Source organism: Varanus komodoensis, unplaced genomic scaffold (assembly GCF_004798865.1).
Source record: "Varanus komodoensis strain SLA01 unplaced genomic scaffold, ASM479886v1 scaffold57, whole genome shotgun sequence".
Taxonomy (NCBI): domain Eukaryota; kingdom Metazoa; phylum Chordata; class Lepidosauria; order Squamata; family Varanidae; genus Varanus; species Varanus komodoensis.
The window spans coordinates 4,353,550-4,372,897 of NW_025336182.1; the positions used below are offsets into that span (position 1 = coordinate 4,353,550).

Sequence of the window (19,348 nt, forward strand, 5' to 3'; positions counted from 1 at the left end):
CCCTTAAAATGTCAGTTCGTAGTGCTCTGCTGCCCTCCTGTGGCCAATATTGGGTAGTGCAATCAGTGTAAAAATCAGGGAAGGGTCTCTAGAATCTAACCATTTTAGTTGTCAGACACTATTCAATTCCTTCTTTAGCAGCAACTGAAATGGCATTGAAACTTCTGTTTTAATACACACCCTAAGCATGGTTTCAGCCCCGGTGTCATGCAAGTTACAACTTTCATGACTGATCAGACTCCTGTCACCCCCTGGGGTCCAGGAAAATCCCCCTTCAGTGCCCTTTGGCCCCCCAACATTGCAGTGGTGGGCAGACTGCCTGGGGGGGCACACTCTGCCATCGAGTTTGTTGCTGAGCTGCGGCCGGAGGTGGTGACCAAAACTACAGGACGGGATCCTCAGAATCGGGCATGTCTCCTTTTAATGGCCAATCGCACCCGAGATCTGGGCAGCCGTGCCAGCAACAGGGAGGAGAGCGCCTGTGGAAGCGGCCCGGAGCGAATACGTCCGCTCACGCCTCCCTCCCGTGTTAGAATGTCTGATCTGCACCAACATGTGTGTTTGCCCCTGCCTGTCCTCTTGCAGGGCATGTCTTACGGAGCTCACAGATGCAAAGGGTTTAGCAGCGCCCCTCCCCACCCCGCCCTCCAGCCTCCCTTCAGGTGTTCAGGACTTTGATTCCTCTCGCCATGGTTGGTCATGATGGGAGTTGTAATCCCACACCTCTGGAATGAAGCAGACGAGTGTGCAGGGATTGGTTGATTTCAGTTCCCGTCTTGTTCTAACTAGTTTTCCAATTTTAAATTTGCTTCATCTTGATTTGGAGGATTTCTGCAGTTCTAAAGATGGTTTCCCCTGAATTCTGGGATTGTTTTAAAATATGTAACACATTTAAAAAGAACGTGTGTGAAGATCCATAGCATTCTTGTGTACAATTCTCCTTAATGCATGCAATTTCCTGAACATAATGCATTTGCAAAGTTGCTTTTCCTCACCTATACATTTATGTATGCATTTAAAAAATCATTCTGCAGCAAATTCTATTTAATTTCTACTCTATTCTGGGAATGGTAATTCAGATGGCTTGCTGAGCTTCAGTTTGTACAGGGTGCAAATGGAACCTGTTTCTTTCCCACAACCCAGTTAGTCAGATGCTGGTGAGACACTCAGCATGACATGAAATTGCGCTCATGCAGAAAGAGGACTTCTTTTAGGATCAGCATACAGAATTTATTGAGAAGGAACAAGACTGGGAAAATGGCAACCTGCTCTTTCCTGCTAGGTACAGCTCTTAGGTTGAGTTTGGAATGTTGGGGATGTTGTTGGTCTTGGTTCAGGAAGTCTTCAAGGGCAGGGTCATTATTTGTGAAGGCCACCACTGGTTCCGGAGGAATGCACTTGTGCATGGCAGGCTTGCGCTAGCCCCCCGATGAGGTTCAAGAACTCGGCAAAATCCAGCTGTCCATCACAGTTCAAGTCGAGCTTTTTCATCATTCGGTCAAGGACACCTGGGTCCTTCTGGTTCTGAAAGGCACCGAGGACAGTTAGCACTGGTGGAGTGGGGCCTGGGCTCACCAAGCTGAAGCAACAGGACTGTCTGAGTAGCAAGAACAAGGGATCACTGGCCACCCTCTCAGGTTTCCGTGCTCCTTGCAGTTCTCACAAGAGCTGGCTGGAAATGGATTTTCCCCAGCAAGAGTTTTCAAGCTGTTGGAACTGCGAGGGAAGGTTCAGAGACAGAGAAAGTTCCTGGCCCCCAGGGGTCTGGGGGAAGGGGCCGGGAGTGGGGCCAGTGGGCGGGGAACGGTTCCTGAGGAACCTCAGAGGCCAGATCGGGGATCCCAGTCCCAGGGGGTGTGGCCAGGCCCCGTGGCTCTCCAGAGTGATTGGATTTCTAGTAGTCCAAGCCTCGGAGCTCCACTCATCAACCCTGCAACTGATGAAGCCCTCTAGGCAGTTGGCCACCATGCAGGGGGCCCCGTGTGGGAACCCGGGTCCAACAACATCCGAAGGGCTTTCCTTCCATGCCCCTTGTAGCTGAAGACTGCAAGTGGGCGTGTCACGAGAGGAGCTGGCTGGAGCCGGGGGTCAGACTAGATAGCCCGGCAGACCCCTTCTGATTCGCTCTGCTTCTCTGTTTCTAAGTGCAGTTCTGCACCTCACTGGAGCAGGGAGCGGTGGGCAGGTGCAGGATGGGGAGCTACTTAGCACTGATCTGCAACCGGAAGGTTTCCAAGGCTCAGCCTGGGCGAGTTCCTGGAGCCTTCCTGGTGCTTGGATGGCGCCTGTCCTACCTTTGTGAAAGATGCCAGCTCGGTATTCATAAACGTCAGGAATTCCCTCTTGGACAGGGCAGTGGCATTCCCGTCACGGCCGGCGTAGCGCTGGAAAACAGCCAGCAGAGACTCAATGCAGCGCTCGGTTTCCGTGGGGCCGATGGGGTACTTTGACGACTGGAAAAGAGAAGAGGCACTAATTCGTTTTCTTTTTAAAGCGGCACTTGGGATAGAGCAATTTCATCCCTCACTCTCTGATCCCAAAGAGATCCCTGGAGCAGTGATCTTTAAGATGCAGCGATATGCGTGTCTGGCGTCCAACTCCTGGCAGGCTGCCAGCACTGAAATTCAACAGACCCCGCGAAATCAGCAGAGTTTAAGTTCGTCAAGAGCCCTTAAGATCATTGGACTTCAGCTCATTGTGACCCACCCAAGTCAATGGGGACTAAAGGAATTAAGCTGTTCATATGTGGCTGAAGTCCAGTTGATTTTGATTTCTCCGCCTGTTTTTAGAGATGGAAGGTCATTTGGCCATGGTGCCTTCTAGTGGCCAATCCCATCCTTGCAGGAAAAAGGGGGGCTGAGAGGGTTCCGGGGAATGAATCACTTTTGGGAGCAATGCCCACTGTTGCTTTTGCCTGCCAAGTGGGACCGTGTGAAACAGGCTGTTTGCTCAGAGCGAGGAGGAGATGAGCTCAGCGCATGGAGGTGGGGAGAGAGCTTTGGGTGTGTCGCCTCTGCTGAAGGGAGGAGAGGTTCTCCTGGGCCGTTGAGCCGTTCTGCCTCCATTGCTCCAGTCTCTGGGCCCACTCAGGTGAACAGATGGGGGGAAGCGGTGGCAAAGGACGCCCCACTCCTCTTCTGCAATCCAGACTGTTCTGTTGCTGTGCAAGAACATCTTGCGGAATGGCAGACTCATGGGCTGCTGGTTTGGGCTGGCTCCTGTGCCCCAGGGTGAGAAAGCCATTTGGCTCCCGCGTGGTTCCAGGCCTCCTGACTGCTCAGAAAGCCTTGTGTAGAAAGAGAGAAGCAAGGTGTACGGTGACACCTCTCCCTCCAAAGTGGGTGGTGTATCCACCCTGGGCTGCAGCCTGAACTGTGGCACAGTGGATAGCCCCCTTGGAGTTTAGCCTGAAGCCCAGAGAGGATGCAGCCCCCCACTGACCTCGGAGTCATCAGCCTCTGCTGGTTTGGATGGGAAGAGAGGTACGCTTTCCTGCATGCCGAGGCCAAGATAACCGAATCCCCAGAAAAGCCAGATGGAGAAGCGGGTTTGGTCTCTGCATGCATTTACGGTTCAGCTCCGGTTGTCTCTGAACATCCCTGACCAAGCCAAGCTACAGAGGCCAGTGTATTCTGCTGCAAGGGCGATCTATCGGTCCCTTGTGCATGCACAGAATGCCCGGTGGTTCATTTCTATTTGTTTGTTAGCAAATAAATTACTGTTTTGCCTTTTGTCCTGGTCCAAGCATGCCTTACTTGGGGGCATTTAGTGAGCTGCACTACAACTCCCACTCCCCCCCCCCGAACATGCTGGCAGGGGGTCATGGAAATTCCCTGGAAAACCAGGGCTTGGAGAAGGCTGGCCCGGAAAACTGGATTATCATTCCCCCGCACCCCCATTCGCAGCACCGGGCAGCAAAAGCAGAAATTCAGAACGGGCTGCTTCCTCCTGGCTAGGGATGAAAGCATGCTGGGGTGGGTTTCTTCCGGCTTGAGAGAAGAAAGAAAAGGCAGAGGGCGGCTTCCTGTCCATGGAAGAGCCAGCAACGCTGTGGGGGAGTCGAGAGTGCATTTTTCCAGGAAGGAGCCTCCCCCTGGAGAAATGCGCGCAACAGGAATCATTCGGCCTTATTCGGCTGCCCGCTGGCTGACGTAGGATGAGAGCCCGCCCGCCCGCCCCCTTCTGGGCTTGCACGCCCCATATCCTGGCGGAGGAGGATGGGGCCCCCGGCGGCCTGGGAAGCCAAGCGCCCCGAAGGCAACAGTTCTTCAGGACCTGAACCAGGGATATGCCGCTGGGGACACGGCAAGGGGCCAAACATTCGCGCGTTGAACAAGAGCCCTCAAGGCGCTCGGGGCCGCGCCTGTCTGCGGGAGGGAGGTGCGCAAGCGAACACCTGGCGCCCACGCGTGCGCTGCCACGCCTTTCACAAGCCTCCTCGGAATGCGGGGCCGCCGAGGCGAGGCGAGGCGCGCAGCCAGAGCCCCGGAGTCCTAAATTCGCCCACTTCCTTAATCTCGAGCTTGGCTGACTTGTGATCAGGCCATGGGCGGCCTCACCAGCCCCTTCGCCTGGAGCGCTTTCCCCACGCCGGCTCGCCTGCCACGTTTCTAGCGGGCGGGGCAGGCGCACCGCGGCCGCGCAAGAGAGGCGGCCGGGGGCCCAGGACTCCTGCCTTCCCCCCCCCCCACCCGATCTGGCCCGCTCGGCGCTTGCTTGGCCTCCAGCTCCCATCAGCCCCACCAGCCCAGACACGGTCCAGTCCACCCGGGGGGACGGCCGCGCTGCGCCCTTCCGTGCGCCTCTCCTTCACAGCTGGCCGGCCGCGGCCTCAGCGGCTCGGCCTACGTGCGGCAACGTAGGAAGGAGCCCCCGAATCGGGCCCGGGGGGCACCTTCGGGGATCGCCCCTCTGCGCCCCGCTCCGCCTCCCGGCCCCTCCCAGCCCAGGCGGAGGAGCGGAGCGCACCGCCAGCTTGGCGCGGCGGCCAGAACTTTCCCACTGCCCCGCCCGCGTTTCCACCGCAGGAAAGCAGACGCCTCGGGGGCTCTTCGCCCCGAGCAGCCCTCGGAGGGTGTGTGTGGGGGGAGCGGGGGGGGCAAGCCACTTTCCCCTTCCTGCACGCGGCGGCGCATCGTCCCCGGCGTCCCGCGGAGCGCCAAAGCAACAGGCGCCCGAACTTACCATGGCTGCGGCGAGAGGAGGGCGACGCGGAGACCTGGCTGGGGTGGGTCGCTCTGAACTAGGCTCGGCGGGCGAGGGGAGGTCCTCGTCTCTCCCCGCCCTCCCCCTTCCTCCCCCGCCCCCCCGCCGCTCAGCCGACGCCCTCCCTCCCGCCCACCCCGCGCACAGGCGCTGCCTCCATTGAGCAATTGCCTTGTCGCCGCGGGGCAAGCCCGCTTGCAGAAGGCAGAAGCTGCACCTGACTTATTTACCCAAGAAGGCTTCCTCCCACTGTCCTCTTCTCACTTCCCCCCTATTCTGTTCTTTCCGCGGAGCTGGAAACCTGCAGAGTCCTGCAGGAGGCAGGCAGAAATCTAAAGGGGAAGCTTTCCGCTGTCGCAGAGGCAGGAAAGGCTAAGGTGCTCTTGGCCTCCTCTTTAAGCAGAGCGTGCGTGGCTGATAATTGCAGCCTTCTTTCCATAGGCAGGGCTCCTGGCTTTTGACATGGAGTCACAGGCAGACATCCACCAGGCAGAGACATTCACATCTTTCCTGGCCTGCCGCGACACCGACACAGCTGTGCGTTCATTCGTGCCAGGTCAGCTCGTCACTGGGAGCAGTCTTCTCCGGCCACACGTGTCTTCTGGCTGCCCTTCGCATGACCCGCATCCCACCCCGTCTCCCTGCCGGTGCCTCTGCTCCTGGAACGGACACCCGTGTTCCCGCCACACCTCTGTGGGCTCCGGGCTCCCCGCGAGGACCGAGATCGAAAGAACTCGGGTGTCTGCGGCCAGTAGCCACACCTTGCATCCACATGGGTACAGACTAAACATAAGGCAGTAAGCACAAAGAAACCAGGCGCTGAGGATCATGGGGTTTGCTGTCTGCCAGGTGGGTGACCCCCCTGCCCTCCCCCCCCCATGGTTTCTTTAGTTTCTTAAAATGATGAGGACATTTATCTCTGTCCCTTTTAATCTTGTGAGGAACATAGAGCAGCATATAATGGCTCCTCTCCTCTCACAACAACCCTGTGAGGTAGGCCAGGCTGAACCTCTGTGGCAAGTGCAAAGTCACCCAGTGGAGCCCCCAAGTGGGGGCTTGAGTCCCAGTCCAACACTGCAGCCACAGTGTGTCTCTGGCTCTGTGTCACGGCCTGCCAGGAGAGAAACCAGCAGCCTGCTGCCAAATTTTGGCTGTGCGGGGGTGGCTGCTCCACCATCTCCTGGATGCCACCCACCTCCATTCTAGAGTCTTTCCTAGGCTTTCCCTCACTGGTACTCATATGGCAAGCCCTGCTTTTATGGGCACAGCTGCATGACCCCACAGACCATGTTAGGAGTGGCTGTGGGCTCCACAGAACCCATCTGCCACAGAACACACTGCCGGGCAGCTTTCTTCTCGTGCTCCGAACCCCAAGCCGTTCTCCTGTACAAATCGAACAGGAGTCAGTCGTCTTCTCCCACCCAGGACCAGGAAGCCAACCTGCAGTCCGTCATGAATTACCGGGCTGCAGAAAACCAACCCAAACCAAACCGCCACTTCCTTCTTTCGCGGCAAACAAGGACACTCACGCTGAGTAACTGGGTCACCGGTTGTGTCTGTCAGGGAGAGTTGCTTCATCTCTCCGCAGAGCAGCGTGTTGCCACATGCATTTGTTTGTTGGCGTGGGGGGTTCTGCAGCAAAGTCCCCCTTCTTCCTCCCCAGTGGAAGGGTTCCAGCCGAAGAGGGCATTCCCTCCTCTCCAAGTCCTCCATTTTTGAAGTTTTGTGCCTGTTCAGCACACCCACATAGAAACAGAGAAACAGAGCGAGTCAGAAGGGGCCTCCCAGCCATCTAGTCTGACCCCTGGCTCCAGCCGGCTCCGCTCACGACATGCCCACCATGTGCATGTCAACACATCTTTTGGGGGTGAATATCCAACAGGCCTCGTGCTGGGCGGCCTCCAGGATCCATCTAACAAACTTTCCAGGGCATTTCATGGACCAAAGTGGGACCTTTCTCACCTGGAGCTGGCTGTCCAGATCCCCCAGAGCAGGGGTCTCGAACTCGCGGCCTGCGGGCCAATTGCTGGGACGGGCGGGCATGGGGGAGGGGGCCCTGCGGCCTTCAATTGCCGGGATGAGCGGCCCACCACCACCGCAGTGGTGGAATGCTTGATGCGGCCCAGCCTCACCCAGACTCTACTTCCAGCGGCCCCCAGGTAAGTTGAGTTTGAGACCCCTGCCTCAGAGCCTCTGCCCATGAGGCTTCTAAATCAGGGATGGCCAACCTCTTCTGGTCAAGGGCCACATCTCCCCGGAGATGCCAGGGCTGTCTCTTTTCTCCTTGCCTCGGTCTCTTTCTCCCTCTTCTTCCTTGCCTAAAGGGGCGGATATTTATTGCTAGAGGGGCTGAACTGATGTGGGGGTTTCTTGGCATTTGTGCCACTTTGGTGCCCTTCCCAAAGGCTGGGATGCCTTTCCCAAGGCTGAGTTAAGGGGAAAGGACCTGCCATGGGAATATGCCGGCATTCTGGGGCCCGCCCCTTTGCCTTTAGCCACACCCACCCCAAAACTCAGTTCCCAGAGCTTCTCAAAGTGGGATTTACCTGTCAGGCTGCAAGAGGCTCAGAATCACAGTGGTGCAGAGCCTGGCTCAAGAAACCTTTGGAGAATTTCTTCTCTCCACCAAGAAATGCAACCAAAGGTCACTCTTCTCTTACGCCGTTTCTGTGACCACAAACAGGACGGACAATTTACAGGTGCCGTTAGAAAATGGATGCAACATTTACTTTTTGGAGGGGTGCAGGTCAAGTCGAGGGAGTTTAACAGCCCCCGCCCCCCATGCCAGGATAACTTAACAAAGTTACGCCTTCTTAAATTCCACCAGCTTTTCTTCGGTAACCCTGGAGAAAAAACAAGAAGTGATCCCATACCTGCAGTTGTTTCCAAGTAACAGATACTAACATTGGCACCGTTCCCTGGAGACAGGAGTAGTGGCTCTTTTTACATGTTTACCATACTTGGTACCCGTAATGCTAGTTCGGGGCAACCTCCCACCCCACTGACAACCACCTACGCTCTTTGGATTGGTTCCTGACTGCAGTGCAAAATGCAGGAAGAAATTGCTTGTGACCTTCTGCAGAGAATTGAACCCAGGGCCTTTTTTCGGTACAGGCGTGATCTCCTCTTTCTGCACAGCATGGCATTGTTCAGCCTTCGATCGCTCTGCATCCCATTCTCAGGTCACTTGGTGCAACCCCTTTCTAATTTTCCTCCATGTGGTCTAGAAGCTTCAGTGAGCGTCTGAAAGAAAACTCCCAGTCAGGTGCTGCTATTTGAGTATTGGGAAACCAGACTTCAGATGCTTGGGTGGCTTCCAGAGCTGGAGATAAATCACAGGGAGGGTGTGGGAGAAATAGTGCTTGAGGCTGGCCCTGTCTCCAGGGATGGAAAACACACTGTACTTTGTGTGTGCTCAGAGCTGTGTAATCACTGCTTGTTCACCAATGCAGATGACTCACCAGCTCGATGCTAAAAATGTTCAATCCTGTGAGCTGTGTGAGGGGTTCAAATTCATCCAACACTCAGGCCGATGTGATAGCAATGACTTGCAAGCCTGTAAGCTTTATGCATTTCTGTTTGCAAAGAACCCAAGCCAATCCACACCCTCCTCCTCCTCTCCATTTCCTCCTCACAACAACAACCCTGTAAGGTAGGCTGGACTGATTGTCATGGCTACACAGGGATGGGAACAAGGATCTCTCAAGTCCCAGTCCGGCATTCCAGCCACTAACCCTTTGCTGGATCCCCGTGGCATATCCTGGTAGTGCTGCTCCCATCCCCACCCCTCCTGGTCCTTTTCCCACTTTCTCCAAGATTGCCCACCTTGGGTAGCACCTGGCCTATCTTTCCATGCAGGCTGCAAGGTGGAAGGGGGAACTGGAGTTTGGATCCCCGGCAAAAGAGCTGGAGCTGTCTTCTGACCTCCGCTCTGGGACTCTGAAGAATACTGTGCCCCCAGATTTGGCCGAAGGTCCCCCCAATCCAACAGCGGGTGTCCCTCTGCCTGCACCCTGTGGACAGACTTTCAAAACCATCTGTGTGGGCAGACAGGGCCGGATCTTGTGGTGGGGAGTTCCAGAACCAAGCTGGGCATTGTGCAAAGAGGTGTTTTTCTCGGACTGAAGCTATTGCCCTCTGGTCTGAATGACCCTGAGCTTGAAAACTAGGCCAAAATCCTCCCCAGGCCTCTTCAGCCAATGCACCCACCCTTTTATCAGCCTCTGCCAACCCTACAGTTTTCTTCCTCCTGCCGGTGACATTAAGAAACCAGATGTTTTGCTTTTTCTCAAAGAGGAAGCCGAGCAAAAATCTTCTGCAGATCCTCTTTCTTCGGCATTGCTTGGTGAAGTCCAGCCACTTGCTTCTCTTTCTTTTGGGGGTTGCGGGCAGAAGGCATGTGGTTTGCTTAAAAGTTAAACAAATAAAAGCTTCTAAGCTATCCAATTGCAGAGTTTTGTGGAGTCAGGCGTCCTGAAGTGGGAAAACATCCTGCATTCTGGGATGGTTGGATAGTTTCCAAATTTGGGGAGGAGATAAGGAGCAAAAGGGAGGTAGGAAGAGGGGCAGTTACCAAATCCTGCAGTCGACACTCACAAGTGGGTTTCACATCAACGAGAGCAGACACACAGCTGCACCAGTGACTAAACTTCCCCTAGAAATGTCTGGAAAGGGAGAAGAACTTTCAAATTATTCCTGTGTAAGTTTGTTCTTTGCTCCACTGAAGGCAAGTTCTGGCTTGAAAGACAGAAAGAAAGAGGGGGAAAAATACAACGGTATAAGCTTCCGGTGACTCAAGCATTTAATCTTTTCCTCTGGGCTCTGGAACTGCTGCCAACTCTTTTGTCTAATTGTGGGCTTTGTGCCTCCATCTAGTGGTTCACCGAGGTATTGCAAAGCAGTTGTGAACAGTGTGGATGCGGGTGCTAGGGAAATTTGTGCTGACACGTTCGGTGCCTGAGTTTGCACTGCCAAACTGCCATGCAAAACAAAAACCATTATCTTTGACAGTTGCCATTCTCTGAATTTGGCAGTGAAGTTGTCCCATCCAAGAAAAATGAAAAGACAAGGGGAAATGTTGTTCAAATTGCACCACGTTCAGAAAATTGCTTGCAAAATGTGCATGAAAGCATTTATGAATTTGAACACAGACTTAAAGAGAGAAAATTCTCAGTGTTTGGGATCAGCCATACTGAAGATTGAAAATGAGAACCTGAGAGTTGCTGGCGCTAAGTTGTTGGCCCCTATTTGAAGCTCAGAGGAAAAAAACGGATTAGTGAAGTGAACAGATTCCTCAAGGTCCACCTGGGCAGCTTTTTACTGGCCTGATGAGAATCTACTCCTCCTGACTAGTTGCAGATGCAGGGAAAGGCCATAAAGCGACAAAAAAGACGTCTTGCTTTTAATATTCTCAGTGTTTTTCCCCATGTAGAAAAGGAATCCTGACGGTCAAAGTACAGCGCCCTGTGCTTTCAATCAAAAGCAATTTATTGAATAGCATCCTGTAATACAGAAGCATGAAAACAGGAAGGCATAAGTGAACTTGATTCGGTTGCAATCACTCTGCCCCTCAAAGCTTCGAGGCCTGTCCAAGCATCTTGAGCTGCCAGCATGGAAACAGGATCTGAGTGTGTCAGCACCTCATTTCCGCGCCTTAGGATATGGAGTGAAGGGGACAGTCCTCCAACCAGTTGCAGAGGGAGAGACGATGCAACCAAAGGGAAGGGCCAGTGCGAAGAGCCGGCATGGTTGGGCAGCGGGCAAGGGACCCGTTGGGCTGCTCCACCGCTTCATGGTTGCAGCTGGCTGGATCACTTCCCTCTCGCTCTCGTCCAGGCAACGGAGGGGGTCAGAAGGTGGAGCAGCAGATGCAGCAGCTCACTGTTCCTCGTTGTTGCTGATCAAGCAAGCGACTGGCAGCAGAGCTGGAAAAGAGGCAGAGAGGAAACAAGCATCTGGCAATACGGGCAGTGAGAGGACAGGCTCACCAAGTGACGGGGCCCCGGGAGGGTCCGTTGGCCAAGGGCCCTCCAAAAGCTAGAGCTGGCACCTCCCAAAGGCTTGGTGCGTGTCACCGAATTCAAGAATTGTTCACTGATGTACAGCAGAGATTCTAGTTGATTAACTGATTACACATTTCAGTTGATTAACTGGATTAATTATTGGATTACATTTTGAAGGATAGATAGGATAGGTCTTCAGGAAAAAAAACTTGCTCTCTTGGTTTTATTTCTTTCAAAGATGCATGCCTGTGAACCCTGAACCCTGGACTGGATGAATTTATCTTAGTGGAGTTTTAATAGCACTGAAGCATCAAGTTAAGGGAAGAAACTGGTGAGTCCAGGCCCAGGCAATTCCTGAAGAAGATAAATATGGTACATGTCCCTTGGACATCCTCCTTTTTGTCTGCAAAGGAAAAATAAAATCACCCCAAGAATGGCCCTCTAGATTCCCACAGAGAGCATTTGAATGGCTACACTACTGAGCTAGGAACTCTTTGTGTAAATACACGACTCCCGCATATACCTTAAGCAAAGAGCTGATTAAAATAACCGATTTGCCGAAAGAATCATGGGCGATATAAGGGAATGTCTGTCATCTAGTTCTGCAGATGGGCAGACTTTAGGCTTCTGGGGTTTCCTATGTTTTTTACTAGAACCCCAATCCGGAGTCTGGTACAAGTGACATGGACAAGCTGGACTGAGGAATGCCCCGTGCAGGAATTTATTTTGAGTGTTGCAACGGAGTGGTGTTTACAGCTATTCCATCCTCCAGATTTGCTTCCGGTTATCAAAAGGTTTCTTCGTTTAAGTGATATGATCTGGGGACAAGGGAATCCTTCTGTGGCTGCCTTGCTAAACACAGGTCAGAAATCCTTGCTGACCTAATGCAAGTCAGCCAAAGATGCCCCTTCTTCTCAACCCTGGTTTAGATGTCCACCTAAAGTCTGACAGTAGAGGACCTTGATAATCTCAACCTCACCCCCCTTGAGTTTGAAGCACCTCGAAGCCAAAGGTCTGATTTAGGGTTGGTCAGAAGGGCCAATTAGCAGAAAGCCCCAAAGCCGCATGGAGTGGAAAGACATTTCTGTGCTCCGGTCGCCCACAGATGGAGTGGCAGCGGGTGGATCTGCATCAGCTTGGAGTGGAAGGGCTGCTTCAGCGCCGATTGGGAGAGACAGAGGAGAAGCAAGTGCTCCCAGATCACAGACAAGCTGACCAGCTGGGGAGGCAGGATGAGGCCTTTGCTTGCGTCGGCTCCCCAGAAGACGTTGCTCCCTACAGCTGCTCTTGCTTCTTCTGGGCCACCAGATATTCATAGAGTGGGTTGCACACCACAGGCGTCTTGGCTTCACACAGGTCCCCCGGCTTCCCTTGGGAGGCGTCAGATTCTAGTGACTTGGGGTGGCTCTGTCCTTCAGCTGCACCAGGCTGGCTCTCCTCCTCCAGAGGTGGCTGAGGATCTCGGGCCTGTTGGCTGCTTTCATCATCCCCTTCTGACTGAGGTGGTGTGGGTGCTGGCTGGCCTCCACCTCCATCATGGGAGGTCCGCTGGACTACAGGCTGCAGTTGCTCAGGTCCACCAGGTGCATCTTGAATTCCTCCCCTCTCTGGGAGCTGAGAAGCTCCAGGCTTGCCCTCTGCTCTGGGTTCTGGCCGGGCTTCACGCACCTGTGGCCTGCCTCGCTGGCTCCGGGTGCTCTGTGCCTCGTGAGGCTGGGTGGTGGCGGTGGGGGTACTTCCAGAGGAGCCAGGCTCTTGTGCCTTCTGCATCCTTGGCTCCCCTTCCTGGGGCTCAGTGGACTGTGGCTGCGGCCGGCCTCTTTCAGGCCTTCTCAGTTCAGGGCCACGCAGACAGTGGCTTCTTCTCGCTGCCTGCTCCAGCTTTGTTTTCTGCAGCTGGCTGCTCTCCTGTCCACCCTCTCTTTGTGGAGCTTCTGCAGGCTCCGGGGGCCTCTGCCCTCCCAGTGCGCCCTTGGTGGCCCCTGGTGCATGCAGCTGGTACCTGCTGGGCTGACTGGTCATGGGCACAGCTCCATGTGGGCAGACCCTGCTCCTCTCTCCTTCTTGTGGCATGGAGCTCAGTGTCGGGTCAGGACAAGCTCGAGCAGCTTCAGATCCTGGCTCACCTGGGCCCATCCACACATTGCTTTTAGTTCCGGAGTCACAGGCTGTCCACCGGCTTCTCCCCGGCTCACCCTCTGTTACATCAGACGGGATCCCCTGCACTTGCTTGGTACCTTTTTGTTCAGCGTCATGTGGTTTGCAGAGCCTCTGAGCGTCATCCCCCTTTGGGTCAACCTCGCGCACCTGTGTTTGGCTCTGGTCACCTTCCCGGAGATCAGGGCCACGTGGTGGTGGGGTTTGCCTTTGCTCCCCACTTGTTCTTGGCTCAGCCCGAAAGGCCTGTGTTTGTCGCTTCTCTGCAGCTTTTTGGTCAGTGCCATGGGATGGGATTTGCCTCTGTTGGGCGCTGTCCCTTGAGCCAACATCCTGTGACTGGTTTTGCCTCTGGTCAGCATTTATAGTAGCAGAGTCATGGGGCAGGATGAGCCTCTGTTCTTCACCGCATTTGGGGTCAATGTCCTCTGTCTGAGTTCGCCCCTGGTCAATGCCTCTCGCATGAGCATCACTCTTCAGAGTTTCCTCCTGCTGTTGACCATCTTTTGGGTCCTCAGGTTTTTGTATTTGTCTTTGGCCACCATCTCTTCTATCAGATACCAGAGTTCTCCTCTGATGGTCACAAGCTCTTGGGTCAGGCTCCCCTGTCTGGGTTCCTCTTCTCTCAGTGCCTCTTTGGCCATTGCCATAAATCGGGGTTTGCCTCTGATGTTCACCATCTTCTGGGGCCACATCCTCCGTCCTCTGCTCAGCCTCTCTGGTAACAGTCTCATGCACTGGGGTTCTTCTCTGTTCATCATTTTTTGGGTCCACGTGACATGTCTGGGTTTGCCTCTGCTCAACACCCTTCAGATCACCATCATACGATGAGGTTCTGCACTGCTGATCCTCATGACTTGGGTCTGTGTCACGGCTCTGAGTTTGCTGCTGGTCACCCTCCCTTTGCCTCTGTTCTGCATTAGTTCTTGGATCACCTCTCTGAGTTCGCCTCTGGTCAGCTCCTCCAGCATCGGTATCATGTGGTCCACAATCTCTGGGGTCCACAGCTTTCTTCTGGGTTCTCCTTAGGTCAACATTTCTAGCATCAGGCCCATGTGACAGGGTTCTTTGCCTCTCAGTGTCTCTTGAGTCAACCTCATGGGTTATGGTTTGTCTTGGCTCAGAGCCTCTTTGTCGGGTATCATACCCCTGGGTTTGTTTCTGCTGTTCCCAGTCTCTTGGGCCAATCTCACATGCTTGAGTTTGCCTCCGGTCAACACTGGGAGCATCAGTGTTATATGGTGGGGTTCTTCTCTGTGGTTCACCATCCCTTTGTTCACCATCTCGTGTATGGGCTCCCCTCCGGTCAGTATTTGTGGCATCAGTGTTATATGATGGGTGTCTTCTCTGCTGATCGTAACCTATTGGGTCCCTCTCATATGGCCAGGTTCTTCTCTGGTCCCTTGGACCAGCATAATGTGACAGGGTTTGCCTTTCATGTTCGCCATCTCTTGGGTCTGTGTCGTGTGCTCGCATTTGACTTGGACCGTAATCGAGTGCCTCTGTGTCATAGGACTGGTTTGGTCTCCACTCACGTTCTCCTTGCTCACTGGATTGGTAATTGTATGTCTGTGGCCTGTGCTGAAAACAATCTCTTGGACTTCTCTCAGAGGGAGAAAACTGATCCTGTTCTGTGGGCCTTGTTTGGGTATAGCTTGGTTGAGGCCTCTCCCCCTGATCTTCTCTTGAGCCGGTCCGTGGAGCTCTTCTCCTCTCACCTTCCCTGGAGTCACGGTCACGTAACTGGGGCCTTCTCCTGTAGCTCTCTCTTTCCTGGGGCTCAGCACCATCATATTGATGTCTCCCCTGACTGTCCTCCCATTCTGGTCTTTCAGGCCTCCTGTAGTCACAGGGTTCAGGCTCAGGGAACCTGGGTCTCCTCCTGTCAACCTCCTCCTCCTGATGGAAACGCTGCCTTCTCGTGTCATCTTCATCAAGTCGCCTGGGTCTTCTGCTAAGTCCTTCTCTGGACTCAGGTTCATAGGACTGACTCCATCCCCTCCCACTGTCTGTGGACGCAGGTTCATACGGACGGGGACGGGGACGGCTCCTGTCTTGTTCCCCGCCTTCTGGATCTCGTGACTGTTGCCAGTCCTCCGCCTCTGCTCCCACCTCTGTTCTTGGCTCCCATGGGCGGGGACATCTGGTGAGATCACCGTGGGGCAGCCTCCTTTCTGCTTCTCTTACTTCAGGCCCAGAGGGCTGGTCAGGCCCATGCTCAGCCCCTCTGTACTGAGTCCTGCCTCGCCGCTGTCCTGTCCACTCACCATTTGGACGATCAGGCTCACTTGGCCAGGACCAATCTCTGCGTTCGGGCTCAGGGGTGCGCGACCTTCTTCTCTCACCTACTCTAGGCAATGGGAAACACTCATCAGCTCCATCAACTGGTTTGTGGTTGTGTGTGCGATCCTGCCGTCGTTCAGGATCACGGGAACTCAGCTTATCTTGCATTTCCTGCTCATCCGAGGAATCCCTCCTCCTTCTGTCCTCCCGTTCCTGAGACCCACTGGATGGGTGGCATCGTCCACCGTCATATCGGGTTTCCTCTGGTGCACGTGGATGGCGGCGGCGACTCTCTTCATCCACTCGGGGTTCAGATGGACGCTTCCTGGTCAGGTTCTCCTCATCCAACCAGTGCTCCGTTCCCGGTGCCCAGCTGTGCCGCCTATCTTCTTGTCTTTCTGGGCCCTCTGGGGCATAGCGTTCTCTTTCCTCACCCTCCCCTGGTGGAGATCCATAGGCCGGATGACGTCTTCCGCCAGTGCTCCTTGGCACAAGCTCTTGTGACTGACGCTGCCGATCCTCTTCCCTGGCTGCCTCCCTTCGTCTCAGCTGGTGTCGGCCTGCCTGGTCTCTCTCAGGCTCCCACCTGCGTGTCTGTGGATGAGGCTCCGCATCTGCCCAGGTCCCAGACCTTCGTGGTCGGCCTTCGTATTCATCCTCAGCATCACGGAAGGAATGGTCTCTCCCACGATCGTCTCTCCGCTCAGAATCATGTGCTTGGGAGCTCCTCTCACGTGATGGTGGGAGGCAATCACGCCTCTCCCCTTGCGCGATCCCTTCAATCGGACGAAGGCGTGTCCTGCCAGAATCTGGTCTCCCACGGAAATAGTTTCCTTCCCTTTCATCATCGTCTAGCTGGCAACGTTCCCTTGGATCTCTGTGTCCTTCTTCCTGTGAGGGTCCTCTGCCATCTTCTTCTCGAAGGAGACATTCTCTGGACTGTAGGTGTCTGTAGCAGGCCTTGGCTGAATTGAAGAGGAGCAGCAGGTACTCGTTGAAGTCTAGCATGCCATCCCCATTGATGTCCAGCATCTGGAATATCAGCTCTGCTGTCTTTGTATCCAGCTGGTTCTGAAAGATGGGGAAATCATGGAGAAAGAGGGTCAGATGCTGTCGTGCCTGATGGCTCGACAGAGATGTCAACTCGTGAGAAAGAGACAAATGTTCAAAATGAGAATCAGACATTAGAACAAGAGGACTGATACTTGGGGCCCAGTAGCCAAACGGCCCCTCCGCAGCCCGACTCTGGGACTGCTGAGCAAATAGCCCCCCCACACCCTGACCCTTTGCCTCCTGAACAAATGGCCTCGTCGTGGCCTGATTATGAGACTCCTGAATAGGAGGTTTCTCCTCATCCTGACTCTGAAGAGCGTGCGCATGATGCCCCCGGCCTCCTGACTCTGAAACTGCTGGACAGAGTCCAGGAGATCCAGAAGATGTAACATCTTTAGCCGACGCCAATCTTAGAGGAAGTTTAAGATGGTTGGAACAAATGAGAAGACAGGACAGAGGTTTGTCCTGCCCACGAGCGGAAAGACATGACAGGAAAAGCGAATCCCACGTGGGCTCCCCAGAGACTTCACAAAGGGGGGAGCAACTGACCTATTAAGACCTTCTCATTAGAGCTTATCTGTTGTTTCATAAATCTTGTAGAAAGTAGCAATAAAAGACATTAATTTTACAGCTGACTGCTGTGTGAGTTAATTGGGGACATGAGTTGCAACCTCACAATAGCGGCCCCTGAGATTCCCAAACTGCTCTTTTCAGTCCCCAACATTCCCTAACATATTTATTGCTAGCATTCATGTACTGCTTCTCATATAAACACGTATCAGAGTGGTGAACAGCAAAAGATCACAATAATAAAAGTCATAAAGAAATTCCTTTTGAAAAAGGATTATCAATAAAATGCATGGCTGGCCAATCAAGGAAGACTTCTTGAAATAAAGATGCTTCCAGAAGTTGCCAGAAAGAGCACAAGGTTGGTGCTTTCCTGTCCTTTTAAGGCTTGGGATACCAGGAAATGGGACACACAACACTGGGGCTTTTCGCCTGGCCTTAAGACTACGTGGAACCACCAGAAGCATGTCTTCTAATCCATGGCTAGGATTGCTTCCCCTTTTTTCTGACAGTCTGCTTTCCAGATGGGTGAGAATTTCATCTTATTTCAAGGATAGGCTGGACATGCACATGGTGGGCATGTCGTGAGCGGAGCCGGCTGGAGCCAGGGGTCAGACTAGATGGCCCAGGAGACCCCTTCTGACTCACTCTGTTTCTATGTTTCTATGTTACTGCTAAAATCAACTATTTTATTTTAGTGGCCAGGGATCAGATCTCTGTTTCTATCTCATCAGGGAAGGACTTACCACAATTTTGAAATTTATTTATTTGTAAGCAGAAGGGAAGGAGCTTGAGATTAAAGAACAAAGTAAAATCTAAACAAATGTGGGACAGGGAAGTTCATAGATTTATCTATCACAAAATGGATTTTCTGTGCCCTTTTGACAGCTAAATGATTGATACTACAATATTGGAAAGAGAACAGCTCCTATAATGCCTGAAGATGGAGAATCTGAAGATGCTCTCAATATTTGATTGGATGACATACAGATGCTACTCTTGAATAGAGAAATATATGGATATTGGGTCCTCTTTTTCTGAAGATTCTATTTATTTATTTATTTATGCACCTATTTATAGACTGCCTATAACTGCTGAGGCCTTCCTGGGTGGCTTACAATGCAATTATATATACAATATATATATAATTGGTGTATTTAAATTCATGCAGATATAGGGAATTTATATAGTATTCTTTAGATTTAGGAACGGATTCTATTTCATTTTGCTGAATTTTGCATTAAAGAGTAGTTGGAAAAAGAACCATCAATTGATAAGTGAGCTCTAGAATCGTACAGACGAAGTGGATGTGGGTGACAGAGAGAAGTATCCCAATGTATTATTATTTGTATAATTGTGTATTTGTATTATTGTGTATTATTGGACTTGGGTGTTGAGCGGTCAAATTGGACAGAGAGCACTTTGAAACTTCTGCTTTGTGGCAAAGATCATCTTAGAATCTGTACAAAACTTTGGTGTAGAGTTCAAACCAATGCTGGAGTTCATGTTTCAGAGATGAGTTTTGGGGGTATTAGCTTGTGACCCACATTTTCTTGCCCCCGATCCAAATGATGCAGCTTCCCATCTGCCCAACTCCTTCTCGGTGGGGATTCACACTCACCTCCAGGACGATCGCAAACTCCTTCTGGATCAGCTTTTTCATCTCCTTCCGGTTCAGGGTGGAGCAGTCCTCGTGCCACTTGGCGTATTTGTAGAAGGTGCCAATGATGGTGCAGATGCTGTCCAGAAGTTGAGGCATCTTGTGGACTCTTGCAAAAGAACTGGTACAAGAAAGGACGGAGGATAATGCAACGACAACATTTTCCACAGCCGTACCATAGAAGCTAGGGATGTTGGATCTTGGGGCTTTGGGCCAAATGCACCCAGTCTGGGCACCCATCCAACATCCTGTGTTTCCCAGAAGGCCATGCCCCTTTCTGAGCCCTGCCCCTTCCCTGACCCTACCCCTTCTCTTCAGCCCTGCATCTTCTCCCTGTTGCCCACAATTTTTTGGTGTCCCTGCTCTTGATCGCTTTCTTCCTCCATCCTAAAATCTTGCGATGCCTCTCTTAAGGTTTGTT

General features: G+C 53.0%; 2 protein-coding genes across 2 annotated transcripts; both read right to left on the reverse strand.

Annotated features, from left to right (window-relative positions):
* Positions 1-1,205: 1,205 nt before the first annotated feature.
* On the reverse strand, positions 1,206-11,304 carry S100A11 (S100 calcium binding protein A11). Its single transcript, XM_044449159.1, has 4 exons — positions 11,300-11,304; positions 5,185-5,247; positions 2,295-2,453; positions 1,206-1,524 (listed from the first exon to the last, which is right to left on the reverse strand). The coding sequence occupies exons 2-4, from the start codon at positions 5,185-5,187 to the stop codon at positions 1,360-1,362; spliced, it is 327 nt and encodes a 108-aa protein (XP_044305094.1). The 5' UTR covers positions 5,188-5,247; positions 11,300-11,304; the 3' UTR covers positions 1,206-1,359.
* A 1,178-nt stretch (positions 11,305-12,482) lies between these two features.
* TCHHL1 (trichohyalin like 1) lies at positions 12,483-19,026 on the reverse strand. The gene is made up of 4 exons (XM_044449074.1): positions 18,889-19,026; positions 15,714-16,718; positions 15,083-15,373; positions 12,483-14,171 (listed from the first exon to the last, which is right to left on the reverse strand). The coding sequence occupies exons 1-4, from the start codon at positions 19,024-19,026 to the stop codon at positions 12,483-12,485; spliced, it is 3,123 nt and encodes a 1,040-aa protein (XP_044305009.1).
* Positions 19,027-19,348: the final 322 nt, after the last annotated feature.

Excerpts from the sequence above, each read along its gene's own strand:
- S100A11 (XM_044449159.1), bottom strand. Across the intron at positions 1,525-2,294 it reads AGCTGGCATCTTTCACAAAG|AACCAGAAGGACCCAGGTGT; the intron begins GTAGGACAGGCG and ends GGTGCCTTTCAG.
- TCHHL1 (XM_044449074.1), bottom strand. The coding sequence starts at position 19,026 with ATGCCTCAACTTCTGGACAGCATCTGCACCATCATTGGCACCTTCTAC. Across the intron at positions 16,719-18,888 it reads AGTTTGCGATCGTCCTGGAG|AACCAGCTGGATACAAAGAC; the intron begins GTGAGTGTGAAT and ends CCCATCTTTCAG. Across the intron at positions 14,172-15,082 it reads TGACCGTGACTCCAGGGAAG|GGTGTTGAGCAGAGGCAAAC; the intron begins GTGAGAGGAGAA and ends GGTGATCTGAAG.